Source organism: Rhinopithecus roxellana, chromosome 20 (assembly GCF_007565055.1).
Source record: "Rhinopithecus roxellana isolate Shanxi Qingling chromosome 20, ASM756505v1, whole genome shotgun sequence".
Lineage (NCBI taxonomy): Eukaryota > Metazoa > Chordata > Mammalia > Primates > Cercopithecidae > Rhinopithecus > Rhinopithecus roxellana.
This window is the reverse complement of record NC_044568.1, coordinates 47240767-47263888: the sequence shown is the minus strand read 5'-3', so window position 1 is coordinate 47263888 and position 23122 is coordinate 47240767. Positions and strand designations below refer to the sequence as shown.

General features: G+C 45.2%; 1 protein-coding gene across 1 annotated transcript in view; it reads left to right on the top strand.

The window, feature by feature from the left end:
- The window catches only part of DNAH3 (dynein axonemal heavy chain 3), a 220079-nt gene that overhangs the window by 6001 nt on the left and 190956 nt on the right, over positions 1–23122 (top strand). Inside the window, exons 3-8 of the mRNA XM_030925062.1 lie at positions 4632–4736; positions 5314–5539; positions 9839–9911; positions 10494–10668; positions 13982–14171; positions 16048–16243. Of these exons, the coding sequence (XP_030780922.1) occupies positions 4632–4736; positions 5314–5539; positions 9839–9911; positions 10494–10668; positions 13982–14171; positions 16048–16243 (965 nt within the window). The remainder of the gene's footprint in view (positions 1–4631; positions 4737–5313; positions 5540–9838; positions 9912–10493; positions 10669–13981; positions 14172–16047; positions 16244–23122) is intronic.

Sequence of the window (23122 nt, the reverse complement as noted above, 5' to 3'; positions counted from 1 at the left end):
GAGAAGCACTTGAGGGAAAGGAAGCGAGGCCACCGCTGGGGAAGTAGGAACCAGAGCTAAAAGCTCAGCAGAAACACAGTGATGTCCCCTTATCTCTAGCTTCCCTTTCCCTCCTCTTCTACCAGGGAACTCCTCAGGGGGCCAAAGTCTATGACCTCAGAGAGGGAGCTGCATGAACAGAGCTTTCAGAACATCTGGAAAGTTCCATTGTTGATGTCATCCCCATTATGCTATAAGAAGTGTGAATTTCAGAGCAACTGGATAGGAGAGACACATCCCTGGAGAAGCTGAGAGCTCTTTGTTCATTTTTTAAAAATAGCTACAATTAGAGTGGACACCATGGGTGACATGGATTGCTCATCTCAGAAGGTAGGTGTGAATTTTAAGACTTTTCTTGTTTTACCCTTTTTTTTTTTTTTTTTTTTTTTGAGATAGAGTTTTGTTCTTTGTTGCCCAGGCTGGAGTGCAATGGCGTGATCTCGGCTCACTGCAACCTCCGCCTCCCGGGTTCGAGTGATTCTCCTGCCTCAGCCTCCCGAGTAGCTGGTATTACAGGCATGCGCCACCACACCCGGCTAATTTTGTATTTTTAGTGGAGACGGGGTTTCTCCATGTTGGTCAGGCTGGTCTTAAACTCTCGACCTCAGGTGATCCGCCCGCCTCAGCCTCCCAGAGTGCTGGGATTACAGGCATGAACCACCACACCTGGCCGATCTACCTGTATTTTTAATGTGTTGGGAATAGGTGAGAAGGGGGATATTTTGATCATAGGCAAATTGGCATGTTAGATGCCCTTGACTGAACAAAGGTATTCATCACATGTTTTTTGTTATCTCCTTTGAAATATCATTTTTGCTGAATTAGACTTTTGGAAATCTTCAAGTTTTGCTGTGAAAAATTCAGGAATAGACACCCGTTCTTCCTTTTCCTTCCTTTCCAAGTCCATTAGACCATATATTCCACCCATCAGTTTTGGACTGTGGCTGAACATCCGAATATTCCGGGGAGCATCTTAAAAACATAGAGTCTTGGTCCCCCACTCCTAGATTCTGATCCAGAAGATTTGGAGTGGGGCCCTGGAATCTATGATTTTATCTAAGACTGGAGTGATTCTGGTGTAGCAGGTCCTCAGACAAGCATTTGGAAACCGCCTTCATGAAGAACATGCATACAACATGTGTAATCAGCAATAAGCTGCCCAAAGTGACAGTTCTACCCAATCTAGTTCCTGAGTCTCTGTTGTATCTCTGTTGAATCACCACGTTGCCATACAGTGAAGTGCCCAGAGGAGCATTTTAAATTGAAACTTAATAAAACTAAAGTGGATTTAACTTAGTTATAAAGACAATAAAAAAGTTATAAAAACTTAGTTATAAAGACAATAACTAAGCCAATATGCTCTGAAGTGAAAGCTCCTTGAAATTTACCAAAGAGAAGATTTAAGCATTAATTTCTTTTCTCTCTCTCTTTTTTTTTTTTTTTTTTTTTTTGAGACAGTCTCTCTCTGTCACCCAGGCTGGAGTGCAGTGGCACGATCTTCACTCACTGAAGCCTCTGTTTCCTGGGTTCAAGTGATTCTTCTGCCTCAGCCTCCTGAGTAGCTGGAACTACAGGTGTGCGCCACCGCCTGGCTAATTTTTGTATTTTTGGTAGAGATGGGGTTTCTCCATGTTGGCCAGGCTGATCTCGAACTCCTGGCCTCAAGTGATCCACCCACCTCGGCCTCCCAAAGTGCTGGGATTATAGACATAAGCTACCACACCTAGCCAAGCATTCATATTTTTAACAAACAATTTTGCCTCGACCAGCTAGTTCTTATGAGAATCTCCATCTCCTCTTGAAGGTGCCACAGAGGGTTCTTAGCCAGGTATAGCCAAGAAAATTCTTTGCTCCGTTCTGCAATTGATGCCTAGATCTACTGATGTTGTGTGTGCCCCATGTGTTCCTTATCCACGGATTGGGATGCTTTCTGTTACCAGCGTACTTATGACTCTTTGTGTATTTGTTTTAGTCCGAGGCTATGACATAGCTCAGTTTAATTTGTTTCTACAGAGGTTCTCCTTCTTTCCATTGTGTTCTGCAAAATGCTCACGGTTTGCTTTCTTCATTATCCCAAGAACAGCGTATGTGTCAATTTGCATAATGCAGTAAGGAAGCTGAGGCAGGAGAATCGCTGGAACCTAGGGGGTGGAGGTTGCAGTTGCAGTGAGCCGAGATCGTGTCACTGCACTCCAGCCTGGGCGACACAGCGAAAACTTGGTCTCAAAAATAAATAAATAAATAAATAAATAAATAAATAAATAAATAAATAAATAAATAAAAAAGTCACTGACTTAGAAGGCAAGCCAGCCAATTACATGGCTGGGATGTGTTACCGATCTTCTCTGCCTCATTTTCTTCAGCTAGAATGTGGTTATAAAAAAAAATCTCATAAGGTTGTACAGTACCTGGCACGTAATAGTTTGGAATAATGGTAGATATTATTGCTGCAGTTCTTGTTTTTCTGTTGTTATTTAATGAGGTAGGTGCTCGAGGAGAGATAATGATGGTTAATTTGAGTCATCTGTAAGGGGTTGGGGGCAGGGGGGCAGCTAATAGCTGAGTCATATGCCCCTGCCTCATCCACCCCTCATCAGTGATCTTGCATGTCATAATTTGCACAACCAAATAAATCACATTGATACAATGTTGGCTCATCTTATCTAGGAGTTAAGTCCAAAGCCATTGCCTAAGGTGAAAAATCACAGAGAGCCAAAATTGCCCTTGAAAATCCCTCAAACCACCTTTAAAGTGCTGAACAGCAGCACCTCTCGATAAGTCCAGGCCAACAGTTTTGCTTCCGGTGTTGGAACAAATTGCAGTTTCTCCATCACTAGCCCCAGGTGAAGTGGTTGTTTTGCATATAGGGGCTGAGTCTTCAGACAAAACCACATGTCATCTCATTCAATAATGCAGTCACTTTCATCTCTGCTCAGGAGAGGTGGAGGGGCACTTGGGATTTGAGAGTGACCATGGGAGCCACAAGTTTACCCTTACCTGAGGCTCGCTCCACAGTATGCACCCACTGGTTGGAATGGAGGACTCAACACCCACACTGTTGAAATAACACTTTTCCTTTTTGCAGGAAGCATAAAGAGTTGCTTATGTGTGTGTTAAATACACAGAAAATTCAGTGCCACTGCCTGTGTGAATTTCTCTTTGGAGTTTTGCACATGTGAAAATGCAAGAGTCCACCTGGTGGGGTGGCTCACGCCTGTAATCCCAGCACTTTGGGAGGTCGAAGTGGGTGGATCACCTGAGGTCAGGAGTTCGAGACCAGCCTGACCAATATGGTGAAACCCCATCTCTACTAAAAATATAAAAATTAGCCAGGCATGGTAGTGGGCACCCATCCAGCTTCTTGGGAGGCTGAGACGGGAGGATTGCTTGAATCCGGGAAGCAGAGGTTACAGTGAGCCAAGATTGTACCATTGCACTCTAGCCTGGGTGACAGAGTGAGTCTCAAAAAAAAAAGAAAATACAAGAGTCCTTTTTTTTTAAAGTCACCTCCTTTAATCATACCTGTGGGTAGGGTACTGGGGATGTCCTCAGAATTTGGACTCTTCCACGGGGGAAAAATATCCAAATTTGCTTATAGAAGGGAATCCGAGGAGGAGACACTGAATGGTTAAAATATGAGGCAGGGGCCAGGCATGGTGGCTCATGCCTGTAATCCCAGCACTTTGGGAGGCTGAGGTGGGCATATCACTTGAGGCCAGTAGTTCAAGACCAGCCTGGCCAACATGGTGAAACCCCATCTCTACTAAAAATACAAAATTAGCTGGGTGTGGTGGCAGGCACCTGTAATCCCAGCTACTTGGGAGGCTGAGGGAGGAGAATCACTTGACCCCGGGAGGCAGAGGTTGCATTGAGCCGAGATAGTGCCACTGCTCTCCAGCCTGGGTGACAGAGCAAGACTCCATCTTGAAAAAAAAAAAAAGAGAAACAGGAGTGGAAGGGTTGGGGAGATGGTCACAGGATATAAAATTTCAGTTAGGTGGAATAAGTTCAAGAGATCTGTTGTACAGCATGGTGACTAATTAACAATATATTTTATTCTTGAATAATGCTGTGAGAGTGGATGTATTCTCACTGCAAAGATAATAACCATACAAGGTAATGCATATGCTAATTAGATTTAGTCACTTTTTAATGTATATACACTTCAATACATCTCAGAGTGCAATCTCAGCTCACTGCAACCTCCGCCTCGCGGGTTCAAGCAATTCTTCTGTCTCAGCCTCCCAAGTAGCTGAGACTACAGGCACACGCCACCATGCCTGGCTAATTTTTGTATTTTTAGTAGAGATAGGATTTCACCATATTGGTCAGGCTGGTCTTGAACTCCTGATCTCAGGTCATCCACCCTCCCTGGCCTCCCAAACTGGTGGGATTACCAGTGTGAGCCACCGCACCTGGCCTTTATCTGTCAATTTTTAAATAAATGAAACATACATAATGGATGGGAGTGAGAGGGGTGTTTTACTCTGGACCTAAAACCTTTCCTGGGGACCTCTTTAGTCCTAACCAACTCAGAGGCTTGCAAATCTTCCCTAATTGCTAAAGGGTGGCTTTGTTCCCATGTCCCACAGATCGCCAAAAGTGACTCCATACATCACATGAGCCACTCCCAGGGGCAGCCAGAACTGCCCCCTCTGCCTGCTTCTGCTAATGAGGAACCGTCTGGGCTCTATCAGGTATGCATACCTGGCTGCCAGCTCTTCTGTTGAGGGTGAGGAGGTGAAGTGCTTTCCCCACTTCTCTCGGTATTTGGCAGGTACTCGTTGGGGGTGGGGAGTTAAACAGACCTGACAAGTGGGAATAGTAGCTTTGGTCACGTTTGCCCCCAGAAGAGGCTGCAGAAGTGTGGGAGAGAGAGCTATGCCATTGTTCAAAGGTGAGTTAGAATCTGGCCATCCTCTGATCTGCTGTGTTATTTAAACTCTCTGAACTTCTGCATGTTTCATTGTAAAATGAAGGTAATTGTTCCTACCTTGTAGTCATGTCCATAAGGAATAAAGACCAGAGATGTCAATGACCTGCCTCACAGTTACTGGTGAATGCAAGCTATTATCCCTGACATCAGAATTCATGCTCACAATGGTCAGAGAAGTACAGTTGGTGTCTGTTCAGAAAGTCTTTCCACTGAATGTGCAGAAGGCAGAAACATAGCATAAGGCACTTGGAACTCTCATGAGCCTCAGTGTGAGCAGAACCCAGGCTCATGGAGAGATGTTCCTCGTTGCGTCTCACTCTGCACTTGTTCCCTCGTAGACGGTCATGTCACACAGCTTTTACCCGCCCTTGATGCAACGCACATCATGGACCTTGGCTGCACCCTTCAAAGAGCAGCATCACCACCGTGGACCCAGTGATTCCATCGCCAACAACTACTCCTTGATGGCCCAGGACCTAAAGCTGAAAGACCTGCTGAAGGTGTACCAGCCGGCCACCATCAACGTCCCTAGGGACAGGACCAGTCAGGGGCTGCCATCATCAGGTACTTGTGGCAGTGTCATACCCTTGGGGCTTTGGAGGGAATTTTTATGTGTTTATTTTAGATGGAGTCTCACTCTGTCGCCCAGGCTGGAGTGCAGTGGCACGATCTCGGCTCACTGAAACCTCCGCCTCCCGGGCCCAAGTGATTCTGCTGCCTCAGACTCCTGAGTAGCTGGGACTACAGGCCACACCTGGCTAATTTTTTTTCTTTTTTTGTATTTTTAGTAGAGACGGGGTTTCATTATGTTGGCCAGGCTGGTCTCAAACTGCTGACCCAAGGTGATCCACCCGCTCCAGCCTCCCAAAGTGCTGGGATTACAGGCATAAGCCACTGCACCCGGCCTGGAGTGAAATTTTTACTCCTGGGTTCTGATCCTGGCTCCCCTTTTGCTGAAGCTAACTTTGGAGAACTTTGTAAAGCCTCACTCTCCTCCTTATCTATAGAGGAAATGATTGCAAATGGCTAACATTTATAGACAGTTCACATATACCAGACACTGTTCTATGTACTTGTGTTATTGTTTGCTGCATGATAAGTTATTCCAAAACTCTGTGGCTTAAAAGGACCAGTATATATTATCTTACAATTTCAATGGGGGCAGGAATGTGGGCATGGCTGAATTTGTAGTGCTGGCTCAGGGCCCCTCGCTAGCGTGCAATCAAGGCATACACCAAGGCCACCGTCATCTAAAGGCAACTAGGGAAGGATCCTCTTCCAAACTCACTCATGTCATCAGGTCCTTGCTGGCTGTTGGCCATAGACACCAGTTTCTTGCCACATGGGTCTCTCCCTTAGAACAACTCACAACATGGCTTCTGGCTTCCCTTAGAGCAAGGGAGGGAGAGAGAAAGAGAGAGACAGCAAGAGAGAACCCATAGGCTTTTTTTGGAACTTAATCTTGGAAGTGACATCCTATCACTTTTGCCACATTCTGTTTGTTAGGAGTCACTAGTTCTAGCCCATACTCAAGGGGAGAGGATTACACTGCAAAGGGGTGTTACCAGGAGATGGGGATCATTGGGGGCTATCTTGGAAACTGCTTACCACAGCACCTTGTGTGTGTTAATTTAATTCCCACCAAGCGTAGGTATATCGACATAAGTGTATCCTTTAGTAATTTTTGTTGGACATATGTTGGCACTCTTGATCTGCTCTCTGTCTCAAACTCATTTTTATATTTTTCATTTTTCTCTCTGTGCTACGTCTGGGTAAGTTTCTCAATTACATCTTCCAATTTATTAATTTTCTTTTCAACTCTATTCAGTCTTGAGTTTTTCATGTCTAATAAGAGTTTTTTGTTTAAATGACTATCTTTCCATTTCAAATTTTCTAATTACTTATGGTTTTCTACCTCCCTTCTCCAAATTCTGATTCCATTCTTACTATCATAGCCCTTTCAATATCACTTGGATGATTTTTTTTCCAAGTGGTTCTTACCAGTGTTATTTGTGTATTACATGTACACCCACAGTCTCTAGGATGCTGCTTTTGAATGTTCCTGCTTTAAGGACATGTGGCAAATAATACCCAAATGTTCAAGATCATGATACACAGAACCTTAAGTTTGCTGCTCTAATTGCTAATTTCATGGTCATTGTCTTAGTTCATTTTGGGCTGCTATAACAAAGTATCATAAACTGAGTGGCTTATAAACAACAGAAATAAATATGTTATGGTTCTGGAGACTGTAAAGTCCAAGATCAAGGTACTGACAGATTCAGAGTGTGATGAGGGTCCTCTTCCTGATTCATAGACATCTGTCTTCTCTATCTTCTTGCTGTGTGCTCACATGGGAGAAGGGGTGAGGGATCTTTTTGGTGTTTCTTTTATAAAGGCACAATCTCATTCATAAGATGGAGCCCTCATGACCTAATCATCTCCCAAGAGTCCCACCTGCTGAGACCAGCTCGGTCGGAGGGACCCTAACCCAGCGGCGCTAGAGGAATTAAAGACACACACACAGAAATATAGAGGTGTGAAGTGGGAAATCAGGGGTCTCACAGCCTTCAGAGCTGAGAGCCCCAGACAGAGATTTACCCACATATTTATTGAGAGCAAACCAGTCATTGGCATTGTTTCTATAGATATTAAATTAATTAAAAGTATCCCTTATGGGAAACGAAGGGATGGACTGACTTAAAGGAATAGGTGGGGCTAGTTAACTGCAGCAGGAACATGCCCTTAAGGCACAGATCGCTCATGCCATTGTTTGTCCCCTAAGAATGCCTTTAAGCGGTTTTCCTCCCTGGGTGGGCCAGGTGTTCCTTGCCTCATTCCCATAAACCCACAACCTTCCAGCGCTGGCGTTACAGCCGTTATGAACATGTTACAGTGCTGCAGAGATTTTGTTTATGGCCAGTCTTGGGGCCAGTTTATGGCCAGATTTTGGGGGGCTTGCTCCCAACACCCACCTCCAAATACCATCATGCTGGGGATTAAGTTTCAATATACAAAATTTCACAAGACATTAGCATTCAGTCTGTAGCAGTCTTTAATGATTTTCTTAGTCCAAAATTACTAATATCTGTGAGAACTAGTACTAATGCCTCCCAGGTTTCATTGTCCCAAAAATTCTCAGGCCAGCTAGAGTCTTTGAATATAAAGTAGAAAGATGCTTTCTTCAGAGCGGCACTGATGTCTGTTATTCATGTCCTTGTTTGAGTTGAGTTCTGCTTATTATTCATTAAAATACATTCGTACTTGGAGGATCTTAAAAATGTATTTTGGAGTAATATTGTTATTGCTGTATTATTTCCATTTTGTGAATCTATACCTCGATTGTTGAGTTTATTGAGAGGATTGCTTGCGCCCAGGAGTTGGAGGCCAGCCTGAGCAACATGACAAAACTCTGTCTCTACAAAAGATAGGAAAATTAGCTGGATGTGGTGGCATGCGCCAGTACTCCTAGCTACTCAGGAGGCTGAGGTGGGAGGTCCACCTGAGCCTGGGTGGTTGAGGTTGCAATGAGCTGAAATCATGCCACTGCACTCCAGGACAAGCAACAGAGCGAGACCCTGTCTCAAAAAAAAAAAAAAAGGATTTTTTGTATTATCGTTAGGTTTAGACTATTTTGAGAAGTTCAAAGATAGACACTTTAGCAAGTAATATCTAACTAAAGTTTAATAATATAGTTTTTGTATCACTTGTTGAATTAATTGTAGCTACCTTCTATTTATTGCAAATGATATTGCTTTTTCCACTTGCAATAAATATATACTTATTGTTTCTTATTTCTGATAATCATAAAATTTCTTTCAAAAATAAATGTACTCAGTTTATTTTATTTATTTATTTATTAAAATTTTTTGAGACGGAGTTTCACTCTCATTGCCCAGGCTGGAGTACAATGGTGTTGTCTCGGCTCACTGCAACCTCTGTCCCCTGGGTTCAAGCGATTCTCCTGCCTCAGCCTCCTGAGTAGCTGGGATTACAGGCACGCGCCACCACACCTGGCTAATTTTTGTATTTTTAGTAGAGACGGGGGGTTTCACATGTTGGTCAGGCTGGTCTCGAACTCCTGACCTCGTGATCTGCCTGCCTTGGCCTCCCAAAGTGCTGGGATTACAGGCATGAGCCACCGTGCCCAGCCTATTTTATTTTTAATTTAATTTTTTTTTTTTGAGATGGAGTCTCACTCTATCGCCCAGGCTGGAGTGCAGTGGCACAATCATGGCTCACGGCAACCTGCACCTCCTGGTTCAAGCAATTCTCCCTGCCTCAGCCTCCCAAGTAGCTGGCACTACAGGCAGTCGCCACGATGCCCGGCTATTTTTAATATTTTTTAGTAGAGATGGGGTTTTGCCATGTTGGCCAGGCTGGTCTTGAACTCCTGACCTCAGGTGATCCGCCCACCTCAGCCTCCCAAAGTACTGGGATTACAGGCGTGAACCACCGCGCCTGTCCAAATGTACTAAGTTTAAATGCCCAAGTCTACTTAAAGATAAATATTAAACAGTAATATAACAGGTGTTTAGAAAATAGAGTATACAATATTGGAGAATACATGAAACGAGCAGTTGTTAATTCTTGCCAAATGTATGGATGAATGGAAGATATGCACATCCCCACTCTACAATTGAGGAAGCTGAGGTCCGGAGTGACAAAGCCAGTTCTTCAGGGTCACACAGGTAATCAGTGATGCACATGGGACCTCAGCCCACATCTCCTGCCTCGTCACACCATACCATGTCCACTCCCCTTAGTGTGCTCCTGGACTGTTCCAAGAGTCATGCCCCTGTGGATGGAGAATGGCCCAAGGCCATTGCCTATCACTGATGTCTTTCTTCTCCATTCTTCCAGCAAATAAAAGCTCATCAGAGCCCATGAGGAAGAAAACGAAGTTTTCCTCCAGAAACAAAGAGGATTCCACTAGGTAAGATGTCACTGTGGGCACCAGAGAAGGCAGGACAGTGGGCTGAACGGAAGAAAGTTGTGGTCTCACTAAAGCCACACTCTGTTTCTTGGCTTCCAAGCATTCCCAGATAATCACATTTTGTCCACCAATCACCTTAATCCAAAAAAAATTTTTTTTTGAGACAGAGTCTTGCTCTGTTGTTCAGGCTGGAGTGCAGTGGCATGATCTCAGCTTGCTGCAACCTCCACCTCCCAGGTTCAAGCGATGCTCCTGGCTCAGCCTCCTGAGCAGCTGGGGTTTCAGGTGCGTGCCACCAGGACTGGCTAAGTTTTGTATTTTTAGTAGAGACGTGGTTTCACCATGTTGGCCAGGGTTTTTGAGATTGTAAACAAAATCAACTGAACAAAACCATGCTGAAATACCTATGAGGTATTCAGTCGTTACAGTCATCTTTGAAGTATACACACATGACATTAGATGACACAGAGGAGAGGGGCTTCTGTTGCAGAACCACACTCATCAGGCTAGGGAATGTAGGCAACACCACAGCACCTCTCCGGAGAACAAAACACCAAGGGCTGAGCTGTGTCTACTTTTCAGGATCAACTTGGCCTTCAAGACGTCAGTCTTCTCACCCATGAAGAAGGAGGTAAAGCCATCTTTGACGTTCCCAGGAAGCAGACCAATGAGTCCAGAACAGCAGCTCCTTGTCATGTTACAGCAGGAGATGGAAATGGAAAGTAAAGAAAAGAAGCCCTCTGAATCGGACCTGGAGGTACGTTCTTGTTGCCCCCTTTCCCTCAGTTTGCTGAGGATTGCTCTTGGCATCTCAGTGATTCTAAATTCAGGGAGAACGGCAGAATCACCTGGGAAATGTTTGAAAAACACCAAAGTCTAGAAGCAAGACAGGCTACTGGAGAGGGCGCATGTTTGTGTGCTTGTGTGAGTGAGAGAGAGAGTGTGTGTGCATGTTCTCTGCCCTAGTAAGTGATGGAAATTGATACCTTGGGTCCTTTTAGGATATAAGTTGCAAAAATGGTGGCCCATAGGCTAGGAGTGCCAGATTTTGCAAGACAAAAAATGGAACACGTAGTTAAATTCAAATTTTAGGTAATGAATAACTTTTTAGTATAAGTATATCCCAAAGCATCCCATATTTTATCTGGGATCTCTATCATAGGCTGAATTTGGCCTGTAGATGTGTTTTAAGAATGAGGTGGCTGGGCATGGTGGCTTACACCTATAATCCCAGCACTTTGGGAGACCAAGGCAGGTAGATCACTTGAGGTCAGGAGTTCAAAACCAGCCCAGCCAACATACAGAAACCCCGTCTGTACTAAAAATACAAAAAAAAAAAAAAAAAAAAAAAAAGCCAGGCATGGTGGCAGGCACTGTATTTTCAGCTACTTAGGAGGCTGAGGCAGGAGAATCGCTTGAACCTGGGAGGTGGAGGTTGCAGTAAGCCGAGATTGAGCCACTGCACTCCACCCTGGGCAACAGAGCGAGACTCCATCTCAAAAAAAAAAAAAATGAGGTGGCTGGGCACGGTGGCTCATGCCTGTAATCCCAGCACTTTAGGAGGAGGAGTGGCAAGGATCACTTGAGCCCAGGATCTCAAGACCAGCCTGGGCAACATGGAGAAACCCAATCTCTACAAAAATTAGCTGGGCATGGTGCCATGCATCTGTGGTCCCAGCTACTTGGGAGGCTAAGGTGGGAGGATCACTTGTGCCTGGGATGCTGAGGCTGCAGTCAGCTATGATTGTGCCACTACACTCCAGTCTGGGCAGCAGAGTGAGACCTTGTCTCAAAAAAAGGTAGGGGGAGGGATTCACAACCCTTTCTGGGACAAGACAGCCTATCCCTCGGTCCCCTTCTCTGATACCTCAGGCATCCCAGCTATGATCATGCCACCACACTCCAGCCTGGGCAACAGAGCAAGACCCTATGTCAAAAAAAAAAAAAAAGAATGAGGAAAGTCTCACATAGGCTACATTTTCCAACTTCTCTTGAGAAAACTAAAATATTTGGTGCTAACCAGTTGCTACCTCCTTTAGATAAGAAATACACTCTTCAGTTCATCACAGTTCCCACCATTCCTTATTATTTTCTTCGGTCTAGACAACTTTCACTTATTAACATTACCTGCCTGGCTCTAGATAGATGTTGGAGTTTCCAACCAATCTTAAAAGAACAACAAAACTTTAGAGCAAATGTCTTGTGGATTTAGGGTGTATAATAAAATGATTAATAAAAACTCACAGTGACTATGTGCTGTTGGCAAAATTCCATGCTAAACCCTCTACCTACTTGACCCTACTTGAGACCTGGGTCCTATGGTTATCTCTATTGTCCAGTTGTGGAAAGTGGACTATAGACTGTTTAAGCAATGTGCCAAGGGCTACAGTGCAGGAGACAAAACTAGAACTTAAAGCATGTCTGGCTGATACTAAAGTCTCTGTAGTTTTTTGTTTTGTTTTGTTTTGTTTTTGAGAGGGAGTCTTGCTCTGTTGCCCAGGCTGGAGTGCAGTGGCGCAATCTCAGCTCACTACAACCTCTGGCTCCTGGGTTCAAGCGATTCTCTGGCCTCAGCCTCCCGAGTAGCTGGGATTACAGGTGTGTACCACCCCACCGGGCTAATTTTTGTATTTTTAGTAGAGATAGGGTTTCACCATGTTGGTCAGGCTGGTCTTGAACTCCTGACCTCAGGTGATCCACCCACCTCGGCCTCCCAAAGTGCTGGGATTACAGGCGGGAACCACCGTGCCCCGCCAGCAACCTCTTCTGATCTGAAACTTAAAAACAGACTTCAAGCCCTTTCCTGACACTCTGTGCTTCTCCTCTGTCTGAAATTAGTCATTCTCAGAGCCACTCAGCCATGCAGCAGCTCAGAGGCAAACCCTAAATATACAAAATTTCCTGAAGTCACTAGGTTCCACTGGCCATTTTTGTTTCATTTGTGTGTTTAGGTTGCTTTCGAAACTCAAAAGCCCTTGCTTGAATAAGAACTATCAGCTGGGTGCGGTGGCTCATGCATGTAATTCCAGCACTTTGGGAGGCTGAGGTGGGTGGATCACCTGGGATCAGGAGTTCGAGACCAGCCTGGCCAACATGGTGAAACCCCGTCTCCACTAAAAATACAAAAATTAGCTGGGTGTGGTGGTGCACACCTGTAATTCCAGCTACTTGGGAGGCTGAGGCTGGAGAATCACTTGAACCCGGGAGGCGGAGGTTGCATTGAGCTGAGATTGCACCACTGCACTCCAGCCTGGGTGACAAAAGTGAAATTCTGTCTCAAAAAACAAACAAACAAAAAGAACCATCGTGGATCTTGGACTTTGGGGATATTTTTCCCCACTGACAGCTACAAGCTACGGGATCAAAGTGTTTTATAGTGGATCATTGCTGTTGAGGAGGGTGAACTATTTGAGGCCATTTTAGGAACTTGTCATTCCTCTTCTTTTTTTTGAGATGGAGTCTTGCTCTGTTGCCCAGGCTGGAGTGCAGTGGCACGATCTCGGTTTACTGCAACCTCTGCCTCCCGGGTTCCAGCAATCTTCCTGCCTCAGCCTCCCAAGTAGCTGGGACTATAGGCGTGGGCCACCATGCCCAGCTAATTTTTGTAGTTTTTAGTAGAGAGAGGGTTTCACCATATTGACCAGGCTGGTCTTGAACTCTTGACCTGGTAATCTGCCCACCTTCGCCTCCCAAAATGCTGGGATTATAGGTGTGAGCCACCGCACCTGGCCTGTCATTCATTTTCTTAAAGGTCACCAGATATGCCACCTCCATCCTTGGACTCTGCACTCACTCCACTGTTCCTATCTGGGTGGTATTTGACAAATCCTTCCTTATACCCCACTGACATCGCTCTGGTTTTGGTTGAATCCTCTGAAGTCTTGGGAAAAATTTGCCAGTGATCTCCTTGCCATGAGTGTGAAGCAACAGGCCCAGAATGCATGGTTATGGCAAGCGAAGGGTGCGGACGAATGCTGTGTGAATGGGGTCCCTTGGCAGCTGATGGGCAGAACAGGTGAGCCCATGATCCAATCATGACCATTTTCTTGCTGGTGGTTTGTTTATGGAAGAGATATAATTACTATCTGACCAATGGAATTCGCAAAGACATGATTGCCCCTGAGGAGGGTGAAGTGATGGTTCGGATTTCAAACCTGATTTCTAACACGCTGCTGACAAGTCCCTTCTTGGAGCCCCTGATGGTGGTCCTCGTGCAGGAGAAGGAGAATGACTATTACAGTAGCCTCATGAAAAGCATTGGTAAGGCTGGTGGGCATAAAGGGGGCTGGGGAGCTTCTATGTAGTAGATGTAGAGGGCACCTCCTTCTTTTTTATTTTTATTTTTGTAGAGACAGGGTCTTGCTTTGTTGCTCAAGCTGGTCTGGAACTCCAGGGCTCAAGCAATCCTTCCTCCTTAGACTCCCAAAGTGCTAGGATTACAGGCATGAGGCACCATGCCTGGCCTGGAAGGCACCTTCTTTCTTCTCACTTTGTCATTTGCCACCCTGGTTCCACTGGAAATACCCAAAACATAATTTAACTGTTAATTCAAATTCCCCCACCCCCCTACCATCACTGATGGCTACACCAGCACTTCACATATTCACGTGCATCCCCGTAATCTGCAGATCTTATTAAAATGCAGATTCTGACTCAGTAGATCTGAAACTGGGACCTGAGATTCTACATTTGTAAAGTTTAAACAATTTTTTTTTTTTTTTTTTTTTTAGTGACAGGGTCTCCCTATGTTGCCCAGGCTTGTCTTGAACATCCTGGACTCAAGAGATCCTCCTGCCTCCGTCTCCCAAAGTGCTGGGATTATAGGGATAAGCCATCACACCTGTCCAAGATTCTACACTTCTTCTTTTTTTTTGAGACAGTCTCACTCTATCGCCCAGGCTGAAGTGCAGTGGTGTGATCTCGGCTCACTGCAACTGCAGAGGTTGGTCAGGATTTCCAGACCAAACTGGGTAGACCCCTGGGTTCAAGCGATTCTCCTGCCTCAGCCTCCTGAATAGCTGGGATTGCAGGCACGCACCACCATTCCCAGCTAATTTTTGTATTTTTAATAGAGATGAGGTTTTGCCATGTTGGCCAGGCTGGTCTCGAATTCATGACCTCAAGTGATCCACCCACCTCAGCCTCTCAAAGTGCTGGGATTACAGGTATGAGCCACCGTGCTGGGCCTGCTACTTGTTCTTTATGACCCAGCACAAATGTTGCTACCTCTATGAAGCTTTCTACCAATCTTTCTTAGTATGTAAAACATTTGGTCTCTAAATTTCTAAGTGTCATGGATGGTATCATCCATGGTGGGTTTTTTGTGTGTGCATCTATTTTGGTGTCAGAAATCAATCAGTGACTAATGAGGTATCAGCAAATCTTATGTCATTGTCATGCATGATACTAGACATCCTACCAGGGCTCAACCCCAGATTCTAAGTGCTCCATACCGTGAAGTCACCCTCCTCCTTCCTGTAAAATACCCTCAGAAAGGAAACAAACACCACGAGTGAAGCTTCCCCAGTTGAATTATACCCACGGGAATTACCCATGACCTTGCAAATGGACAGAGGCTTATTTACATTCTAAGAGTTGAAACTAAGGCCAGGTGTGCTAGCTCACGCCTATAATCCTAGCACTTTGGGAGGCCGAGGCGGGTGGATCACCTGAGGTCAGGATTTCAAGACCAACCTGGCCAACATGGCAAAATCCCGTCTCTACTAAAAATACAAAAAATTAGACAGGTGTGGTGGTGGGCACCTGTAATCCCAGCTACTTGGGAAGCTGCGGCAGGAGAATCGCTTGAACTCAGGAGGCAGAGGTGGAGGTTGCAGTCAGCTGAGATTGAACCATTGCGATCCAGCCTGGGCGACAGAGCGAGACTCTGTCTCAAAAAAAGAAAAAAAAAAAGAATTGACGCTAAGGTCAGGCATAGTAACTCACGCCTGTAATCCCAGCACTTTGGGAGGCTAAGGTGGGAGGATCACTTGAGCCCAGGGGTTTGAGACCAGCCTGGCCAACGTAGTGAGACCCCGTCTCTATATTAAAAACAAAACAAACAAAAATACGAGTTGAAGCCAAGAGCACAACCCTTACAGCTTAGTAACGAGGTGTTTGCCCTTTCCGGTTGTAGTTGATTACATCCTCATGGACCCAATGGAGAGAAAACGGCTCTTTATTGAGAGCATTCCCCGCTTGTTTCCTCAAAGAGTGATCCGGGCCCCTGTGCCCTGGCACAGTGTCTACAGGAATGCCAAGAAGTGGAACGAGGAGCATCTGCACACGGTGAACCCCATGATGTTCAGGCTGAAGGAACTGTGGTTTGCAGAGTAAGAAGTCCCTCTGTTTTTTTTCATTCCCTTTTTTTACCGCATCCATGCATAAGCAAGCCTATTCTGCTGTGCACAGTGGGAGGAGCCCTGACAGTGCAGAGAAATGAAAGAAAAAAATCCTAGCCCAAACGTGCACGTGAACTCTAAGTGACACCTCTCCTTGCAGGCTTATGTGGCCCCCCTTTGTGTCCCCAGGGCACCCCGTGCCTATCTCTAAGCACTGGAGTATCCTGCTTAATTGCACAGACTTGGAGCCAGCCTGCTCAGGTCTAACTCCTAGCTCTGCTGCTTCACAGGCATATATGTGTGTATATATGCTTTCTTTATCTCTAAATTTGTGATAATGTTAATAAGTTTCCACTTCATAGGATTGATAAGAGGAATCAATAACTTACTACATCCAAAGCACTTAAAACGGTATCCAATATAACCTAAGCACCAGTAATTATTAATTTGGCATTACCTCCATTACAACATCACCCTCAGTTTTTGTTTTTGTTTTTGAGACAGAGTTTTGCTCTTCTTGCCCAGGCTGGAGTGCAGTGGCACGATTGTGGCTCACTGCAACCTCTGCTTCCTCGGTTCAAGTGATTCTCCTGCCTCAGCCTTCCAAGTAGCTGGAATTACAGGCATGCACCACCATGCCTGGCTAATTTTGTATTTTTAGTAGACACGGGGTTTCTCCATCTTGGTCAGGCTGGTCTCGAACTCCCAATCCCAGGTGATCCACCCGCCTTGGCCTCCCAAAGTGCTAGGATTACAGGTATGAGCCACCGCGCCCAGCTCACCCTCAGTTATAATAAAATGTTTACTTATTTGTCTCCCTCTAGCCTGTGAGATGTATGCAGGCTTGAGTTTTATTTCTTTTTGTTTGTTTTTGAGACAAATCTCACCTTGTCACCCAGGCTGGAGTGCAGTAGTACAATCTTGGTTCACTGCAACCTCCTGCTCCCAGGCTCAAGCAATCCTCCCACCACAGTCTCCCAAGTAGCTGGGACCACAGACACATACCACCACACCCAGCTAATTTTCTGTATTTTTTTTAATAGAGACGGGGTTTCACCTTGTTGCTTAGGCTGGTCTCAAACTACTGAGCTCTAGCAATCCGCCCACCTCGGTGCCCCAAAGTTCTGGGATTACAGGTGCAAGCCACCATGCCCAGACGGTCTTATTCCTTTATGTAACTCAGTGCCAGTGCAGGGCTGGCAAGCAGTGATCTCTGAGGTATTATTTATCAATGATTAAATTGGCGAAACTCTGTCTCCAAAAAAAAAAAAAATTGTAGGAGTCCAGATGAGGCAGAAGCCACCTTTTTTCACTCTTTCATTTTTTAAAAATGTGAGATATCCACATTCCATAAGATTCACCCTTTAAAAGTACACAATGCAATAGTTTTTAATATACTCACAAGTTTGTTTAATCCTCACCACTGTCTAATTCAAGAATATTATCATTATCCCCAAAAGAAACCCATTAGCAATCACTCCCCATTCTCGCCTTCCCCCATTTCCTCCCAACCACTACTCGATTTTCTCTCTCTATGGATTTGCTTTTTCTGGACATTTCATAGAAATGGAATCATGCAATATATGATCTTTTGTGTCTGGTGTCTTTCAGTGAACAATGTTTTCATCCTTCATCCACATTGAAGCTTGTTTTTTATGGCTTCCTTTTTATGGCTGCATACTAATCCATTGGATGGCTATCTCACATTTGTTTTATCTGTGTATCAATTGCAGTGGCCCTGGAGGTTGAAGACTGTGGTATTTTTAGTGAGCCCTTCACGAAGGGGTACAAATCCTGGTGAGAGAATGAAGACACCGGAGTTCACTGAAAGGCCAGGCTAATGAAATGATGAGCTGCCCCCATCTGAGTTTTTTATTAGATAAATTAGAGGCAGATATGCTTACTTAACTTTGATTGGCCGAACTTATTAGCAGCTCATGTATTTTGTTTTGAGAGGATCTCTAGCTTTGAACATGTTCAGTCTTAAGGGAGCCCTGTGGCTTGGAGAACCTACTTGTTTTTCAAATCCTTAGTTTTCTTTTATTTTAAAAAGGAATGAGGGGGTGAAGTCAACCTAAGACAGAGCCCACCAGTGAAAAGAAATACCTGTATTCTCTTCTTTGAAATGAATTCAATTTTCTAAAGCCTTGGAGGTACCCGTCAGCAGTCAGGACATTGAGAAAGAATAAGTAATTTTCTAACTAGGTGAAGCATATAAAATAATAATTAACAGAATAGGATCTGAATTCTGGTTCTTGTTGTGTCTCTGATTAACAGTATAATTTGAAGAAAATTAATCCCTCTGTGACCCTGTTTGTTTGTTTCTCTCTTTCTATCTTTCTTTTAGACAGGGTTTTGCTCTGTCACCCAGGGTGCAGTGCAGTGGCGTGATTAGAGCTCACTGCAGCCTCAAACTCCTAGGCTCAAGGGATTGTCTTGCTTCAGCCTCCCAAGTAGCTGGGACCACAGGTGCACGCCACCATGCCTGACTAGTTTTTAAATTTTTTGTGGAAACAGGGTCTCTCTATGTTGCTTAGACTGGTCTTGAACTCCTGGCCTCAATAATATTTCCCGCCTCACCCTCCCAAAGTGCTGGGATTACAGGCGTGAGCCACTACCTAGTCTGACCCTATTTTCTACGTGCAAATGGGAATCATCATAGCAATACCTACCTCATGGAGCTGTTAGGTAACGAAAGTGCTTAGACTACTGCTTGGCACACAGTAGTTGCTCAACAAATGAACGTATCGCTTTAAGTGCAAGCGTGTTTACGAACTAAAAAAATAACATAGAAACTAGTGAGGAAGTCGGTCTTAGAGCTAGGTGAATTGCCAGAAACGTCATGCTAAGAAGATAACAGATAATCACATGTATGTGAGTTTACACTGATCATGTAGCAAAGATGGCAAATTGTTGAGCCTATAGCTTCACTGAGAAGAAAGGCTTTTTACAACTTGTTTTTCATGGTTCTCTGAGGAAGATTATGCTAGCAACAGAAACACAAAGTGAACTGAAATCATTTAGAATAATTTTATGAACTGAACCAAAAAAATCAGCAATAAGAGCCTGGGCGTGGTGGCTCATGCGTGTAATCCCAGCACTTTGGGAGGCCGAAGCGGGGAGATCATTTGAGGTCAGGAGTTCGAGACCAGCCTGGCCAACATGGTGAAACCCTGTCTTTACTAAAAATACAAAAATTAGCCGGGCGTGGTGGCATGTGCCTATAATCCCAGCTACTCAGGAGGCTGAGGTGGGAGAATCACTTGAGCCTGGGAGATGGAGGTTTCAGTGAGCCAAGATCGTGCCGCTGTACTCCAGCCTTGGTGACAGGGCGAGACTTAATCTCGAAAAAAAAAAAATCAGCAATGAGAAAGATTGGTTAAGGAAATGATATAGAGCTATTTTCTTATGTGACCTGCACTATTTAACTTCAGGTTCTTAGTGTTCAATGAAAGGTGGGTGGGGGTTGAAGGCTAAAGTGAGGATTGTGGACTGAGAAAAGAATAGGAAATCTGGTCTGGTCAATGTGGGAAGTTTGTTAGGATTCTATGAAAGCTGAGTAACAGAATTATCAAGTGGGGTCAATGGCCACATTAGGGGTGGCTGTCTAATGTGTGGTGAGTGAGGTCCTCTGGGCTTGTCCTTGCCTAAAAGTGCTTTGCGTCTGGTGAGATAAGATGAAAACTAAGCTCATCACCTCCACCAAAAAACTAGAAATGCAGCCTTCAGGATTTGGGGAGGATGAGGAGAAATGCCTAATTGGTCATTAAAATGAATGATGAAAATGAGAGGCAAGAATTTAGATGAGCTGAGAAATTGGGCGAAGATCCAGTTTGGGAAGTAGTGACAAGGAGGGATCATTTAAAGGAGCGATTTATAAATGAATGGAATAGATGTCAGGAAGAGAATTGGTGGATTTTTGAGCTAAAAAGAGGACTTGGGAAGTGTGGCAAAGGACAGGGCATCCATCGATCTGGGAGAAACAGGCGAAAGTAAGCGTGTCATAGGAGAGGGCAGAAGAAGATTTATCTGTTCATTCAACAAATATTCACTGAGCGCCCGCATTGTATAAGGCACCACGCCCAGGAGCGTCGTGTCTGTCTTGGTGAACCTGCCCCCAGGGGGACTGGTGGTGTTTCCTGCAGTAGAACACCCGGTGATTGTAGATCAAAGTAAAATTCTGCCTGGACTCATTACAGAAACCTACGGAAACCTCATCACAGCTGCTTTCATAGAGGATAGGGATCTGCCCTGGGGGTCCCAGTTGAGTGGCATGAGCATGGCGTGGAGAAGTGGTCCATGAACATGAACATGTAGCCAGCACTTTTCTGGTTCTCTTTCCTACTACAGGGCTGCCATGTTGCACAACTCTAGTGGGCATCATTCACGTAGAACACAGTATGAATGGTGGCCTCTGCAACTGTCTGATGCAATAGCACTAGACAGCCACATCCTTGGTTGACCGACATTTAGCTGCTATGCCTGATGGGTTAATAGGAGGAAAAAAACAAAAAGTGGAGAGCTTGACCAGGCATGGTGGCTCACACCTGTAATCCCAGCACCTTGGGAGGCTGAGGTGGGTGGATCACCTGAGGTCAGGAGTTGGACACCAGCCTGGCCAACATGGTGAAACTCCATCTCTACTGAAAATACAAAAATTAGCTGGGCGTGGTGGCGCGCATCTATGGTCCCAGCTACTTGGGAGGCTGAGGCATGAGAATTGCTTGAATCCCGGAGGTTGAGGGTGCAGTAAGCCAAGATTGCGCCACTGTACTCCAGCCTGGGCGACAGAGCGAGACTCCGTCTCAAAAAAAAAAAAAAAAAAAAAAAAAAGGGGAGGGCTTGATGAGAGCTTTTTGTTAGTTTTTGCCTTTCCTTATCCAGCCGCTCTATTCTACTGATATACTCTGGACAACTCTAGCATCAGTAGTTCTAGGAGGTGTCACTCAGGCATAAGATACAAAATAAACATATATTAGGTCCAAAGGCTCTTTTCTCTCTTGGCTTCCAAACTGTGAGTTTGTTTGTTTCTTTCATTCATTTAGTCATTCATTCATTCACTCGTTTAACAAATAGGTGCCAGGTCCTGGTTATGTGCTAAGCATTGATTTAGTGCAGTAGATAATAGAAGTGAGTTCATTTTTCTAGGGGGAAAACAAACAATAAATATATTAGGTAAATAAATTAGATAATATATTAGAAGGTGATGGGTACTATGAAAAGAAAAATTAGCCAGAGTAATGGGGATAGGCAGTGTGGTTTGTGTGGGGCTGGGGCGGGGCTGCTTGCCCATAAAATACTTGTTTGAATCTAACAAACTTCCCCGCCACCCCTGTTCCACTAATGGGATGGATGCAGCTTAACACCAGGGTGCATTTGTTTTTGTGTTTGAGAAAGAGCCTTCCTCTGCTGCCCAGGCTGGAGTGCAGCGGTGCAGTCTCGGCTCACTGCAACCTCTGCCTCCCAGGTTCAAGCAATTCTCCTGCCTCAGCCCCCTGAGTAGCTGGGATTACAGATGCCTGCCATCAGGCCCGGCTAATTTTTGTATTTTTTTTTTTTTTTTTTTTTTTTTTTTTTTTTAGTAGAGATGGGGTTTCACCATGTTGGCCAGGCTCGTCTCTAACTCCTGACCCCAAGGGATCTACCCACCTTGGCCTCCCAAAGTGCTGGGATTACAGGCCTGAGCCACCGCACCTGGCCCCAGGGTGCATTTCTTGACAAGCAGAGCACTCACCCATTCTGGCCCTTTGGACGGGGCAGAGCCAGCACAACCACACACCCAGCCATGGTAGCCTTTACTGTGAAGGTGACATTTGAGCCAAAGCTGGAAGGTGAAGAGGTCAGCCCCGTAGAAGTCGAGGGGGATGAGTACTGGAGGCAGCAGGAACAGCCTGTGCAATGGACCCAAGCAGCAGCAGGTGGGCGTGTCTGGGAAACAGTATGAGGTGAGCGTGGAGCATTGTGAGTCAGGGAGGCGGGTAGGAGAGGAGGTCGGGGTGGGGAGGTGGGGGGAGGTGACAGGCAAGACAGGAGCAAGAGAGATGGCACAGGGTGCAAAGCACCTAGTGGGCCCCAGTCACTAGGCATGCTTTTACTCTGAAATGGGAAGTCTTTGGAGGGTTTTGAGCAGATAGAATCTGACTTAGGTGTTAAAAGGATACCCCTCATAATGGAGAAAACTCTCATTTCTTCTCACTGGTTCGTCTTTCTTCGCCCTCATAGTGACAGGAGTTAGAGGACTTAAAGAGGGTTTTTTGGCTCCATAGGCTTTTTTTCCTTTTTCTTTTTGGAGACAGGGTATTGCTCTGTCACCCAGGCTGGTGTGCAATGATGCAATCAGGGCTCCCTGTAGCCTTGACCTCCTGGGTTCAAGCGATCCTCCTGCCTCAGTCTCCTAAGTAGCTGGGATTACAGGTGTGCACCACCACACCCAGCGTGTCTTTTTTGTTTTTGGAGAGATGATGTCTCACTATATTGCCAGGCTGGTCTCAAACTCCTGAGCTCAAAGCCATCCTCCCTCTTTAGCCTCCAAAGTGCTGGGATCCATAAGCTCTTTATTTTAAATCAAAGCAGTCCTCAAAGTTGCCTTCAAGAGCTCACCCAGAGGCTTGGGTGAATACCATTTGATGATGAAGATGGTGATCTGCTTGGTCCTGGCCTCTGGGTCTTCACTGTTGTAAAGAACATTGATTCGTCCATTTGATACCCAAGTTCTTAGCCACCTGAGTCTCCAGCTGGTGCCACAACCCCGCCCCTCGATGGCTTATGCAGAGTGAGGCATATCTAAGGCTCAGGATCACTCTTGGGTCACCTCATTTGTCCCCTCCCTACAAGTGTTCTTTAGGACTTAGCTCCTGCCTCCTCAACCTC